Source organism: Medicago sativa, chromosome 8, assembly GCF_051527215.1.
Source record: "Medicago sativa cultivar Bolivia chromosome 8, Bolivia_mono, whole genome shotgun sequence".
NCBI lineage: Eukaryota > Viridiplantae > Streptophyta > Magnoliopsida > Fabales > Fabaceae > Medicago > Medicago sativa.
Genome location: NC_140756.1, coordinates 32,947,118 through 32,961,481, shown reverse-complemented (window position 1 = coordinate 32,961,481; position 14,364 = coordinate 32,947,118). Strand labels below are relative to the sequence as shown.

The 14,364-nt window shown below is 33.3% G+C and overlaps 2 protein-coding genes across 7 annotated transcripts; one reads left to right on the top strand and one right to left on the bottom strand.

Moving 5' to 3' along the window:
• Positions 1–35: 35 nt before the first annotated feature.
• LOC146898556 (snRNA-activating protein complex subunit-like) lies at positions 36–5,780 on the bottom strand. Of its 6 annotated transcripts, none has more exons than XM_085735858.1 (10): positions 5,467–5,780; positions 5,321–5,387; positions 4,642–4,679; positions 3,716–3,776; positions 3,339–3,427; positions 3,173–3,260; positions 2,934–3,044; positions 2,682–2,807; positions 2,345–2,605; positions 36–511 (listed from the first exon to the last, which is right to left on the bottom strand). In XM_085735858.1, the coding sequence occupies exons 1-10, from the start codon at positions 5,670–5,672 to the stop codon at positions 227–229; spliced, it is 1,332 nt and encodes a 443-aa protein (XP_085591984.1). In that variant the 5' UTR covers positions 5,673–5,780; the 3' UTR covers positions 36–226. The 6 variants fall into 6 exon arrangements, with proteins under 6 accessions (XP_085591984.1, XP_085591986.1, XP_085591987.1 ...); XM_085735860.1 differs by having other exon boundaries at positions 3,173–3,248; XM_085735861.1 differs by having other exon boundaries at positions 2,934–3,029; positions 5,467–5,779.
• A 4,067-nt stretch (positions 5,781–9,847) lies between these two features.
• Positions 9,848–13,243, top strand: LOC146898555 (mediator of RNA polymerase II transcription subunit 15a-like). The gene is made up of 10 exons (XM_085735121.1): positions 9,848–9,905; positions 10,327–10,398; positions 10,510–10,734; positions 10,871–10,958; positions 11,050–11,273; positions 11,378–11,477; positions 11,570–11,718; positions 11,817–12,020; positions 12,100–12,188; positions 12,944–13,243. Exons 3-10 carry the CDS (start codon positions 10,630–10,632, stop codon positions 13,140–13,142), a joined length of 1,158 nt encoding a protein of 385 aa, XP_085591247.1. The 5' UTR covers positions 9,848–9,905; positions 10,327–10,398; positions 10,510–10,629; the 3' UTR covers positions 13,143–13,243.
• The last annotated feature ends 1,121 nt before the right edge of the window (positions 13,244–14,364 follow it).

The window sequence follows — 14,364 nt, the reverse complement described above, 5'->3', positions numbered from 1 at the left end:
TACACACCAAATATGAAGCATGACAAATAATGAAATAGCCATAAATACAATTATACATAAATTAGCAGGCAAATTACTGTCCCTTTTGAGAATCATTTTCAATATACATCTGTTACCACTAATAAATAAAGCAGAGAGTTCATCCTCTGCCCTTTGCACAAGATTCTTCATCACTGCCTACTAAAGAACATATGCCCTAACTTTCTCTATTTGAGGTTGCTAGCAACTAATCATGGTTATAATCATATTCTATGAAGTCAGTATACAATGGAGAGCTATCCTCTGCTAGGTGAAGTAGGGAAAAACATTCATCACAAAAATAACAAGGGTTTTTTGGTGTCCATTTGTCACCCACTGTGACCTTTGTAGCTCTGAATATATTGCAAACATAACATTTCTTGAAATGCATCTTCAGTTGAAAAGTGACTATTGGATAAACAGCCCGATTATGTACATCATCAGCATGAATTGACCTCATATCTCGTATCACAAAGGTATGTGTACAGTCACCCTGCATGTGGACAGAACGCACCGCATTAAACGTCTTTCTAATATCCAAGAAAACAATGATCAATTTGGCCACATGAAAGACCATCTTAGTTGGGACTCAGCGAATGCATTGTTTGGGAGGGGAATCCCTCGCATTGATTGGGAGTGTTTAGTGGGGAGGAGAAAAGAAGGCTTATGACAAGCATTCTCTTTGTTTTGGGAGTATTATAAAAGTATGGAGAGGTGTTAGAGACTTCTTCAAAACCCTCCAAATTAGGGGGTTTTAATCCTATGAAGAAAAATAAAGCCCTATGCAAGATGGAGGGCTATCAACCCTTCTCCTTTCCTTTCTTCCCCCTTATCCTCAAATTCCTTCCCTCGCTTTCTCTCCTAACCCCTCCGAAACAAAATCGTAAAGAACATGTTATTCTAAAGAGAACTTACATCATTCTAGCATGAAATCTGGATTCTTTAAAGGTAGTGTTTAGCATACGTTAAAACAACACAAAACAAAACTTATGGATTCTTTACTATGTTTGATGGATATTAAAAAACTAAATAGAACATGGCATGAAGTAAAAAATGCGGAACATTTAAGTTACAGAAAAAATGATGGAACCAAACAACATAAAAGTAGGAACAGTACAGAACAGGTTGTTTCATTCCATTATATCCTTGCATCAAACATCGCTGAAGTTTTGCCTCTACACTTGAGAGACATTGTACTATTGTAAAATAACAAAACTCAGCCAAACTCCCCTTTCAATTACCCTATGTAGGGGTGTTCAAAAAAACCGGTCTTGATATTATAATGTTGTAAAAACCTGAGCCGCTTTGTTTGGAATACAACAAACCAGTTAGAAAACAACTCAGTTTATGGACAACCAGTTAGAAAACAATTTGAACTGCACTGATATGTTCTCTAAAAGCCCAAACCATATGGAAAAAACCTGAGCCGCTTTGTTTGGAATACAAGAAACCAGTTAGAAAACAATTCAGTTTATGGATAACCAAAAGTCGGTGGTAACGTCGTCATCATCTTGTTTTGGATCTGTACTGGGGAATCTCGTGCATAAGAGTACCAAAATTATGTTTGAGCCATCTATTTCTGCCATGATTTTAGCTTCACTTTTAATGAATTTTTTTAATAAAGAATTAAAGATTGTTGCTGCAATTTAGGTCCGCTATTTTAGCTTCAATTTTAGTGAAAAAAATTGAATAAGCATTAAAGGATTCCAATCCAAGTCATAGGCCAAGAAATAAATTGAATAAGCATCAAAGGATTCCAAGTCATAGGCCAAGAAATAAATTGAATAAGCATCAAAGGATTCCAAGTCATAGGCCAAGATAATTGAATAAGCACTATGTCAGTTTAAAGTTCCAATGCTTCTAAATCTTTTCTAAACAATGTTTATGTTCAAAAGAAAATATTTTACTGGAAGACACTAGGCCAAGATCATGCATACTGTGCAAGTGTCTTCGTTACCTTAATTCTTGATGACTCTCAAATTATTTAGCACCACAGTGCAGAGAAAAGGAAAACAAAACATATATTGATGGGTTTAAACTAAAAATTCAATTTTGAAACGGTTTAAGCAAATTAAACTGGTTCTCATTATATAAAGGTTCTGAACCAGTTCCAAACCGAATTGAAGCCAAATTTAAAAAACAACTGGTTTTTAGTGAAACAGTTATCGATAACCGAACCATAAGTTTGGTTTATTTATGAATTATGCACACCCCTAACCATTAGACAAGTTTCAGGAGCCGTGTCATATTTAAAGTAAAAGAACAATGAAAAATGGAAATAAGGCAACAATCAAACAAAAGGCCAGTGACAGAAAAAAGAAAGTACCTGATGACAATAAAGGTATGCAGCACCAAGTCGAAAGCTTATGTCACAAAAACGTATCTTGTGCATCTCAACAGATGTGAAACGGGGCAAGTGTGATACAGATGCTTCCCCAAGGACTGCCTTTTGTTTCTTCTGTAGTTCCCCATTTATAATATAATCCCATTTCTTCTGTGCCTCCTCCTTGGAGTTTCGGAGCCAATCAAATATAGGTCTGGTCAAATCAATAGCAGATGGATCCCTCAAATCAGTGTAAAATACATCCTGCAAAGAACTAGCTTTTAGTCAGATTTGATGAAGGAATAATTGTCTCATTACAAGAGGTAGCTTAGGTAGATACCTCAATGAGAAAATAACCAGAAGGATCATGCTGTCCAGCTTTCTGCATAACCTGGTCTGTTGAGCAACATATCTTGTCTCTCAATCCAGTTAACGTCTGCTCACCAAGAACTAGCAACTCTTGGGTCTATCGAAAAAAAAAAAGAACAGGGAGGGAGGCCCTACATGTTAATTTTGGTGGTAGTTATACAAGATTCATATTCAAATTTAGATCTTGAATTTATTCTCACTGCATCATCAGGGCATTTAATACCTTGACACCTTTTTGAACATTATGGTAAATCTCCACAGAAAGAACAACTTCTGGATCATGCAAAGGTATGTACTCCTGAAGGCCTCCTGTGTTGACCTGACAAACATTAAACTAGAACAATGATAGGCAATATGAACATGAAAAAAGAGGGGAAATGCATACAACTTTGATACTGGTTTGAAAATATGAAATTATCGTTAATAATATGAAGCAATAATCAGATAAGACATTTTGGAAACCTTCATGGAAGAACTTGTGGACCGGAGAGACATCATCCTTTCTGTTCTTACTGGTCTGTTGGAAGATTCATTGATCCTGCAAACAAGACTAGACAAAAGGACAAGACACCTGAATTAGATTTAGCACATAAAATGGAATAATCACATAAATATTCACAATACTGACTCAAGTGAATGAAGTTTGATTTCTGCCTTGTCTTCTTCCTGCTTCTGTTTGATTCTCACAACCTTCTCCACCTTTTCTGTACAATTACTCTGGCAATCAATCAAATATAAGAAACAGTTAGCATCTGAATAAACAGATCAGGACACACATTCATCTCAAAGTCCAGCGTGAAGCAGCTTCTAACAGTTAGCATTATCTGACTAATTTATTTTAAAAGCAAACTTGGTCAAATAATATGCAACAGCAATTAAAGTAATGGTTAACAGGTGGAAATGTAAATAATGTTTAACTAACTTATTCCAAGACGAAAAAAAATATAAGCATCAAATATTTACAGGGAACCATAAATGCTTCCAGAGAGTAGAGAGTTAACATACATCAAGAATGGGATTATTTGGTCCATTTCTCCTTTTCCTGGGATTCTTCTCCTGACACCTGCTGCCAAATGAAACAATATTTTCTTAAGAGAAGTTGAAAGTGAACGGGATACAGTATCTTTATTATTATCAGTATCTTGCCAATAGTTCCTTATAGCGGCACTATAGTGGAATAGCGTAGCAGTGATAGGGTTCGGCGCGACGTGATCTCCCCATGAGCTGCCTTCAGCAGCGGGTGGTTATAGCAGCCAGAAATGTGGCAACCCCGCTATTACTGCTATAGTAATCTAGTGTCACTTCAGTTGTGGCTAATGGAGTTGAGGAGTTGGAAGTGGAAGAACAAGAGTTTGAATTGAATCAAGCGATAAACAAGATAATATTGACGTGGTGGAATTTAGAAGTGAAGATGAGGTACACCGATGCGGAAACATGATCTTGAGTAGTTTTAGAACTTGATTTTAATTGCTTGTCATTTTGTTTACTTTTAGAACTTGATTTTGTTGTTTTGAAGTGATGTCATTTTGATTACAGTTAGAACTAATTTTATGTGAAATGACAAAGTTGATTATAATTATTAAGTATGATCGTCCCTTTAATTTTGTGTATTTTTCTATTTTGAATATTAATGATGTATCTTGTTGGAATCTATGTTTACTTTACTCTGTACATTGTTCTTTAGTCTTCACAATAGCGGTCATCTTGCTATCCACTATACCGCTATAGCATTTTTGCGGTTTGGTTCTATGCGCCACTATCTAGGATTAACAACATACTTAGGCCTAATGTATATGCATTTAAGCTAATGAATTCAAACAAGTACAATACTATATAATTGTCTAACACTTTATAATAAAAGTTCAAGCATACATACAATCACTACTTTAATCATTTATACAAATGAATTAAAGGGAGTGGAAGTGACTAACCTTGCATTAGGTGGACGGTTTTTGTTGTTCCCTCTACCCTGTATGTAATAACATTTTGATTAAAGATACAAACCAAATTAAAAATTAAGTAATTAAAAAAAAAAAAAAAACAAACAATCATTTTGTTCTGAGTCTTTAAATGTATAATTTTTCTAGTGACATCCCAAATAAACCTGATTACACTCCAAAATGACTAAAATACCCTAAAAATGAAATAAGTCATGCAAACTGAGTTTATGGTAGTGTATGTACACTGAGTTTACACTATACTCTTCTAAAACCGGAAGAAAAAAATGATATCGAAGAGAACCAAAGAATAGTTTCCAAATACAAAGCATCAAAAAGAAAATGAAGAAAAAACATGAAAACTCGTAGAATCGTCATTGAAGAAGAGTGATTTCATTCAGATTGGTCACACATACATGAATGTTGGTTTTGAAAAATTAGATACACAAGGGCAATTTTAGTATTATCAAAATTTTGGGGGTGTAAATATAAAAAATCTTAAATGTATTGAAATTGCAAACACATCCTCAAAATGTCACCTTTTGTTAGTAATCATATCAAGTTCAAAGATGAAAATGAATAATAAAACATAAACTTGCGAATACGTTTAAACAACAAAATGAGTATTGACTCGGAATAAAATATTGAGAAGAGCGTACATAGAGATACATACCTGAAAGGCTTGTTTGAAAGCCATGTCCGTTAACTCATCGTGTGTAAATAGTTTAAGGTCATCGACACTGTAAAAGGAATGAGCAAAATTAGATATACTAGTTTTGAAAATAAAGAAAAGAGAAAGAATGTCCATAGTATACATACGAGATATCATCATCATCATGATGAGAAGAAGAAGAAGAAGAAGAATGTTGAGATAGTTCAGCTTGTAGAATCTTGACTTGATAAAGAAGATGATGTTGAAAAAGAGGAACGCTGGTTATGGAGGAGGAAACCATATTGGAGATGTAAATGGGTCCACCCTTTGCAATCGGGATCGAAGGATCATCGCATTCTTCTCCTCCGTCCATTATTTCACTCTTGTTCGGTGGCTCCGCCGCAGTTGTCGGTTGAGATAAAGTAGATGAATAGTTTTACTTTTACCAACTACATTCATCTTTCTCTTTTTTTACCGTTAGATTCATCTCTTTACCCAAACTACTGTAGTACTCTACTCTGTCAAAAAAGTATACTACTATCTACTCTCAGTATAGTATTTTTATTTGGCTTTTGTTACACCCTGGTATATTACTTTAACCTTTAGATAATTTTGCAATTCTCTAGTTGGTAAATTTTTTAAATTGAAAAATCAATAATTAATTTTGAATTTAATTTATATATACCCACAAAATAAAATATTTTTATACATGTATCAAACCAAATCATATCATATTAAATCAATTTTCGTAGAGCTATTAAAAATTAACTTGACCAAGAGGCGTCAATTTGATTAAATACACGTGTAAAAAGATTATAGCATAGAAGTTAATCTCATTTTTTCAATGAAACGAAAACTTTTAATGAATTTAATTTATAATTGTCAGTGTAATTGATCGTAATCGATAGATCATTGATTATGTTTGATTCATATCTATTTTGAAAATTACAAACATGATTGGTTGTAATTTGCTAAGGTGTAAAAACTTTTACACTATTGATGTATGATGATTATGTCAGGAATTTATTTTAATAATTTATAAGATTAATTTTTATGCACTCGCGGTGTAATTTATTTTATACACGTTTTCAATCAAATCACAATAAATTTCACTTTTATAAATTAATTCCTAAAATATATGCATAAATATCTGCATGACATGATTTTTTTTTTTTTGTGGTGTTTGGGATTCGAACTCCGAATCTTGCATATATTATGCATTGTCCCTACCAATTAAGCTAAACTCACGAAATGGATACATGTATTTTGATTCAATCTTTAAAAAAAATTATTTTGATTGAAGTGTAGGTAAGTAAAAAGCTATGAGCTTTTATTTTGAGAGAAAAAAGCTATGAACTTATAGGCTATAGCTACAAACGGTGGGCTACAGGCATACATTTGTAAAATATCTTCTTCCCTAGTACATGATACAAAATTTATGTGAAACTCATAAATTTAGTGGGACTCATGAGTTTTAATTAACAAAAAAAAAAAAAAAGTGTGTTTTTTTTTTTGACAAAAAAAGAAAAGTGTGTTAAAAAATGTGTTAAAGAATTCTTAGGTATATTCAGTTAGAACATATGGTAGAAGTGTGTCGTTACATGGCAATTTAAATTAGGTTTAAAGTTATTGTTAGTCATGTAGTTGAGTTAACACAATTTTAACTGTAAATTGAATTAATCATTTAATCAATTAAATTAACCAAATTTCTAACATGATTAACAAGGTGTCACAAACGTAAAAAATAAAATAAAAATGGATGTGTGAATATGTTGCTCAAAAGTAAAAACATTACTCTACCCAAGCCCTTCGATATAATACACATGACTAATTTTATTGAAAGGTACCCAAACCCTGTAAAACTTATAATGATGTCATAATATTCATTTTCTCACTTTATATATATTTTTTAAATGTACAAATGTTAATAATTAATTATTAAGTTAGTTTTTTCTTCTTTGTTTGGGTTCGAATACAGGACTGTTCAGTTCAGTTTCTCATACTATGGAAAAGTATTGAAAGAAAATAAATGAAAAGAAAAGAATAAGCTAAGTTAGTTTGAATTAACAAACTAACTAACTAACAGTGACAGCTGTGAAAAGTGATAACTAACTACACCTGTCATAACTAACCTAATTGCAATGAAATGAGAAGTTAAACGCAAATGCAAAGTGTAATAAGAAAAGTCATCACCTTTTCATAACATTTCCAAGTAAGCGTATATTTGAACTTCCAATTCAGTGGCGCGCTCATATATGAAAAACATTCTTCACTCTTCTAATAACACACTCACCTCACTCATCTCTCTCTCTCTCTCTCTCTCTCTCTCTCTCTCTCTCTCTCTCTCTCTCTCTCTCTCTCTCTCTCTCTCTCTCTCTCTCTTCTGTTTTACTTCTAATAACACACTCACCTCACTCATCTCTCTCTCTCTCTCTCTCTATCTCTCTCTCTCTCTCTCTCTCTCTCTCTCTCTTCTGTTTTACTTCTAATAACACACTCACCTCACTCATCTCTCTCTCTCTCTCTCTCTCTCTCTCTCTCTCTCTCTCTCTCTCTCTCTTCTGTTTTACGTGTGACAAAAGGTATACTTCGTTCTTAACAAGTCTGTTTTATGGATTCTTGATACATGTTCTTGTTCTTCTTGCATTGCATGTTTTTGTCAATTTTGTAATCATGTAAAATCAAAATTTTCATGCGGTTACAATAACTAATTTATTTTTCTAGCTATGAAATTCAATCATTCATTAATTCATCTTCTAATCTTTCTTAATTTTTTTTGACATTTCATTAATCTAACCTAAACTACTTCGTTTTGTATCTGATTGTTATGTTTGATGAATGTATGAGTCCCTTGTTTTGCTCTACAATGTTGTTTTCTCTTCAATTCAACATGCAAAGTGCGCGACATTTTGTTGGCTGAGGGTATATTGCTACATTGCATTGAAACTGTTGAAGAAGTTACTTGAGTTCATTGTATAAGTGCTCTTCCAATTTTTATTTTCTCACAAAATTTGTGACTTTTCAGGGAAATTTTGAGTACTTCTCAAACAAAATGGAACCTGGTAAGAACGTAGCCAACAATGTGACTGAGAGAAGGAAGAGGATAGAGTACCGAAAAAGCGTTGTGGAGAAAGTGTAAGAAAACATAAAATATGATTCGAAATTACGCATTTTCTTTTGATTTATCATAAACCTTAGTATCATGTTGTTTAGGTATCAAGTTATCTTTGATTGCACTGACAGATTTGGCTTGACAATGAGTATCTGATAACTAACTTCTTTTTACTGTTAAAAACTTTTAATTCTTTATGTTTATAGCTTTTAGGAAGCTCTTCAATATTCTGACATTATCTTTAAAATATAATCGATGCAGCAAGGAAAATTTAATCAAGCACGGTGCTCTTAATAATGTATCAAGTTTATATGAGCTTGCTCGATTAGCAGAAACACTTGAGGAGAAAGTGAATGCTTCTGCGAAAACTGAGGTATCACTTTTAAGCTTTATGTGTGCAATATTTTCTTATTGCAAATATACTTTATCCTTCATGTGGATTTTCAGTTCATGGACTTTGCTTGTTCCTGCAAGTACATATTCAAAGAATCGACTTTTATTTTACAAAAAATCTCTTTCTAAAGAATTCAAAGTGTGTCTAGTTTAAGCTTTTGAAAAGAATTAGATTTCTGATTATATTGAGAAGCTACTTTGAGTAGTTTTTAAAACAAAATTGACGCAATAACTACCTTTGTCAATACAAATTAAAGTGTTTTTTTTGTAGTTACACGCTTCTGCTTTATATGAAATCTATAAACATACTAAATCTGTTTACAGGCTGAGTACCATAGTTTGATGGCAGAGGAGGTTGCTAAAGCGAAAAAGTTGTTCACTAAAACTTCTGCCACAGGTGAATTATTCTCTTCTCTGCATATTCAAATGGTTAAAGTATGTTTTCTATAACGCTTCCATGGTACTGGAAACTTTTGTAGCCTTCAAAACTAAGCCTTGTTACTCTTGTAGACAAGAATTTAGACTTTCCTGCCTCTTAATGCCTACCTGCCTTATTTGCAGTATGATTTTTTTTTTAGTTCTTGCCACAAATTTCTGCTATTGATTATTGCAATGATGTCCGTTCTTTTCTGATCATGCAACATTCTGACTATCTCTTTAGGCTGATGATCATTGCAGCCAATTTTCATATCTGCTAAGATACTTTACCAGTTTCAGCCATGTTTTATGGAGTCAATATCATATTTTCCTTTTCAGATAATTCATTTTTAACAAACTGAAAGCATAACAAGCTTTAGTTTAGAATGAGTTTAGATTAATCGGTTGATCCTGATATGTTTCACTAGTAATGATAAGATACTCTTTAGTCTAAACAAGGATTCTACAATAGTGCCAGAGATACATATTTGCAATGTCTAATTTCTACTAATAATTTTAGAAGCTTCTAATTTCCACAACAAGACTATATAGTTCAATAATTTTAATGCTTGGTAGACCAACATTTGATTTTATCCTTGAGGATGTGCTATTATTTTGATCACTCAATTTCTTGAAGCAGGAACTGATGCAAACATTGACTGGCAGGAGCAAGTTTATAAAAGGGTAATTACTAAAAGTGTTCCAAAAATTTCATAAACTCCTCCTTCTCTCCACATTTTATCTTTATGCAATCTCTTAAAGTCGCTTTCATATTGTTTACATGATTAATGAAATTCTACTAAAGTGAGGCACAAAGGATACATACATACTGTGTATATTGGTTCAATTATGCTTTTGAATCGATGAACTAGACTGAAAGCATATCACACTAAGCTCTGGTCTGTTGCTGAGAAAAGAGAAAACAAGTTTTAAGGAGGGCCAAGGTTCAAACCTTGGAAATTAACATAACAACTAACTTAACATTTGTCTAACCAAGAAAAAAAGTAAACCACTAACATACTAGTTATTTTGTTTGTGTGTGGATTGTTTATGTTCATTGATTCTCCAATAATTAACAATATGTTGTGTTACTTTCTTATTGCAGCTTCAACTTCTGAAGGAAAAATACTACCCTCTGGTCCATGCAATTCACCAAAAGCTTTGCAAAGGACTTCAGGTTTGTGAATTTTTCAATCAAATTATGATTCTAGAAAACTCTCATTTTCATATCGTCCTTCTTAATTTTGCTACATTTTCTTATCGTCCTGTTTATATTAAATTTCTTCAGGCTGAATCTTCAACTCAAGTTTTAAACAAAGGAGATTTGAAAAATGTTAGATATCATAGAAGTGCAATAGAAGACCTTTTTTCACTCTTTAAACTGAGTAAAAGCCAGATCACTACTGATATGAAGGATCAAGCGAGCAAAGCAGATGATTACGTACAATTACTTTTAAAGATTTTCATGAAACCTAACAAGCAAGAGTCACCTGATGTGCAATCCAAGCAACAGGTTTTTGACCCGTTTAATTCTTGATTTTCTCAATCCGTAATATTTGAAACAAAAATAGCGCCATTTACCGCAAGTATTTGAAAAAAAAAATCATTTAATAACAAGTTACATCATTTAACAACAAATTTCTTGGCAGAACAATACGTTTCTTCAAGATCACCAAGTTGCAATGCCAATTGGCAGTTCACAGCGTGGTATTATAAACCCACCATCGATCGTAAAAGGTAACCATTAGTTGACACTTCTTTGTAGATTCTTAAATGACCTATATGAGGTTGCTGGAAAACATTTATTTGCTATATATTTCAATCTTAGGTCCCGGCAATGCTGTAGAACAGCAGACAAACATTTCATTCCAAGGATTTGGTGTAAGCAACAATGCTCCAAGGATCTCAGAAACTGAAGCATTTGATAAACATGCCAACACTCAGAGGATTTCACCCTTGAAAGAAGAAAGCAATAATCAAAATCAAGATTCTCAGAAACCTACTCTTGGTTCTGAAGAGCTATGTCCTGAAATGCAAAGATTGATTAAAGTGGTAGGCCTATAAACTTGTGCTTGCGCCTTATTTAATTTTTCATTGACTCATAAAAGTTGAGTGCTGATACATAGTAAATTCAATGAATCTGATGTTTTTTTCAGATAACATCTATGTCGCCTGAAGCACTAAGTGCAGCAGTTGGTGACATTGAAAAGGTTGTCCGTTTGAATCATGAAATACCAACCTTTATTAGTCCGGAAGGTGGGGTCTCACCACTGAAGTGTTTTAATTACATTTGATATTACTGCATTTGAATCAGCAAGATTATGACTTGCAATGATTTGTTCCCACAGGATGGAAAATGCCTCGCAGCTTTGTTGCAACCACCTTTGATACTCCTGGAGTTTGTGCTAGCATAGGTGAAGGTTTCAATCAGTTCACTGACGGTGCGGCACCTGAACTGGATTCATTCACAATGAAAGGAAAATGCCCTCCAGCTGTGGTAATCTTCCTCCTCCTTTTTTTCTACCATTGAAGAGTATACCATTATTTTTTTCTCAATTCTTACAAGAATTTTTACTGTCACATTGTTAATTGTAGCAGGAAAATCAGAATATTTTAGCAGAAATAAAAGACATTAACAATCGATTGTTCGACAGTGAGGTGGTTATCGCTGAAAAGGAAATTGTTGAAAGTGTAGTTGGAGTAGCTTCCGAACAAAGTGAGGGATTACTTGTGAAAATTATGTACATTGCAGTGACTATCAATCAAAACCTTGTATCTCACTTCACTTCTGATAAAAAGGTAAATGATTTTATATTCTGTTTTGAATTATTGAACATTTTGATTTTCATCTCATTGACTATGTATATTGGTTTTGCAGTCATTGATCAAACCACTGCGGTTGCTTATTCCTGAAAGTTATCCGTCTTCCTCTCTTGTTATTCTGGACGAATTGCCGTTGAAAGTCAGGTTAGAGACTACGATTGTATTATCAAGATATCAAGATATAAGCAATTATGCATCTAGTTCTGACTAGTTATCAAGTTATGCTTGTATACTTTGAGACTATTTACTTCCTACTTGACACATGACAACCATAAAACTCTATAAACATGATTATAAAGTTTTCACTTACTACCATTGTGTCCTACTATAGATAATAATGAAAAAGACTAACATTCATTTTGTATCAACTAAATGAATTTTCAAGAGAGGTTGATATGTTACATGTTAGTGCAGCACATTGAAAGTGATACATAATATAAATGAGGAAGTTTGTTTTTAATTGTATGGTTTCAATTTTTTTTTTTGTTAATATAGATGAAGCAGAGAGAATCTAGATGCTTAGGATCTTCGGTCTATACATACATTAGTTGATATTACAATAGTTGATATATTGAAATACTAGCTTTGATTGTTAAGAAGCATCATTTTCAAAGTTTCTTAAACATGGAACTTTGATTAAATCTATAAAACCCAAAATCTCATGTGACATGCTAAATAATCTTTTATTGATAAGAAACTTCTATGCAATTCCCATCGAAGTTGTGCTTAGATTGATTTTCTTTTATTTAATTGACATAGTATTTGGTAAATTGTGTGCATCTAATACATGAATTTATTTTAGCTATCAAATATATAGATATACTTGATTGATGATGGATTATATTTGCAATGTATAGTCCTTGACCATAATTTGTGTTTAATAATTTGATTACATGCAGTGATGATCTGAGAGCTCTCTTTGAGAGAGCAAAAGCAAAGCTGAGACTTAAACTGCAAAGCACGAAGCAACCATGGTTGATTAAGGATGTAGCTAGAGCATGGGAACATTGTGCTCGAGAAGCAGTCCTTGATTATGCACATGCTAATGGTGGTGGAACATTTACCTCAATGTATGGTGGTTGGGAGGAGTGTCATTGATTCATTCTCATAATCGATTTGTTCTGTTTGTTGATTCAGCCCCGCAAGTTGTACATGTGTAGAAGAAGTGTTTGAAAATGAAGGATGGTTCAGACTAGTTAGTTTGATGAGAACTTAAAACTTATTGTTTTAAATCAGTGTTCATTGTTTTAAAACTTGTTGATGTATAAAAAGTGTACATGTCTATTCATTTTGCTACTCCATTTCTGTTTTGCTGGGTTTCTGGTTTGCTCGTTTTTTCTGGATGTTGTGTTGCTGTCTGTTTTGGATTTTAATCATGCAGGAAAAATTTCCAAGGATGTATAAAATGATTTCAAATCTGTTGGGTGGATCCCTCATCAATGGGAGTCCCACCGAGTTAGAAGAAAAAAAAAAAGTATGTATGTATGTCTGTGTTTGTGAATGGGTTTATCCCATGTGTTATGTTGATAGTTAGGAAAGGGAATTAAAATCTCTAAGTTCCTAAAAACAACAGCAGTAGCATGCCTAAGAAAAGTGCCACACGAGGAAGTGGTTCAACAAACGAATCAGGATCTGCTTTATTTTTGCTGAAATTTTAGTTTTGTCAAAGAGGGAGAATTTTAAGAACACTGCATATTCCGTCGTGCGTTTTGGTCTTGTCAAAATCTCGCTGTTAAATCCACCTTGGTGGGCAAGTTTCCTTTGGGAGATCTCGATGTCTACGGACTAGTTGAGTAGTATTGGGTAAAATTTCTTACAGTTTTGAGCTTTCACAGTTTCTATTTTTTATAAGCAAATATTTTTTAAAGTGAGTACAAGGGATATTCGAAATCAATTACAAAGAGTCAACAATGAAATACTTTGAAGAGAAACAAGTGTATTCGACCAACATTCCGAAAAAGCTAAATTTTTGTTTCTACCCTCCTTGCATATGAACCATGAGACCAAGAAAGACGCTTAATTTGATCTACCACCCCCACAGAGTTAGTCACTTTACGGTTAAAGAGAACATCATTCTACTCAAACCAAATATACCAATCCATTGTGAACCACACGAGACGAGACACCTTTTTCTATCTTTCCTTTGCACAGGTTGATAAATAAGAAAGTACTTCACCACTTCAGAACTCCACCCTCTAATCATGACTCCCATCCATTTGAAAATCATGTTCCAAACTTCCGAAGGCTTAGGACACGATGCAAACAAGTGGCTAGAGAGTTCAACATTATTGAAATGGCATTGTTGATGCACAATCCTACT

Bases quoted from the DNA above. Each gene is read 5' to 3' on its own strand.
- LOC146898556 (XM_085735858.1), bottom strand. From the start codon at position 5,672: ATGGACGGAGGAGAAGAATGCGATGATCCTTCGATCCCGATTGCAAAG. The intron at 5,388-5,466 runs GTATGTATACTA...TTCCTTTTACAG, and splicing joins CATGATGATGATGATATCTC to TGTCGATGACCTTAAACTAT. The intron at 2,808-2,933 runs GTATTAAATGCC...TTTTTTCGATAG, and splicing joins ATGTTCAAAAAGGTGTCAAG to ACCCAAGAGTTGCTAGTTCT.
- LOC146898555 (XM_085735121.1), top strand. From the start codon at position 10,630: ATGAAGGATCAAGCGAGCAAAGCAGATGATTACGTACAATTACTTTTA. The intron at 10,959-11,049 runs GTAACCATTAGT...TTTCAATCTTAG, and splicing joins CCCACCATCGATCGTAAAAG to GTCCCGGCAATGCTGTAGAA. The intron at 12,021-12,099 runs GTAAATGATTTT...TTGGTTTTGCAG, and splicing joins ACTTCACTTCTGATAAAAAG to TCATTGATCAAACCACTGCG.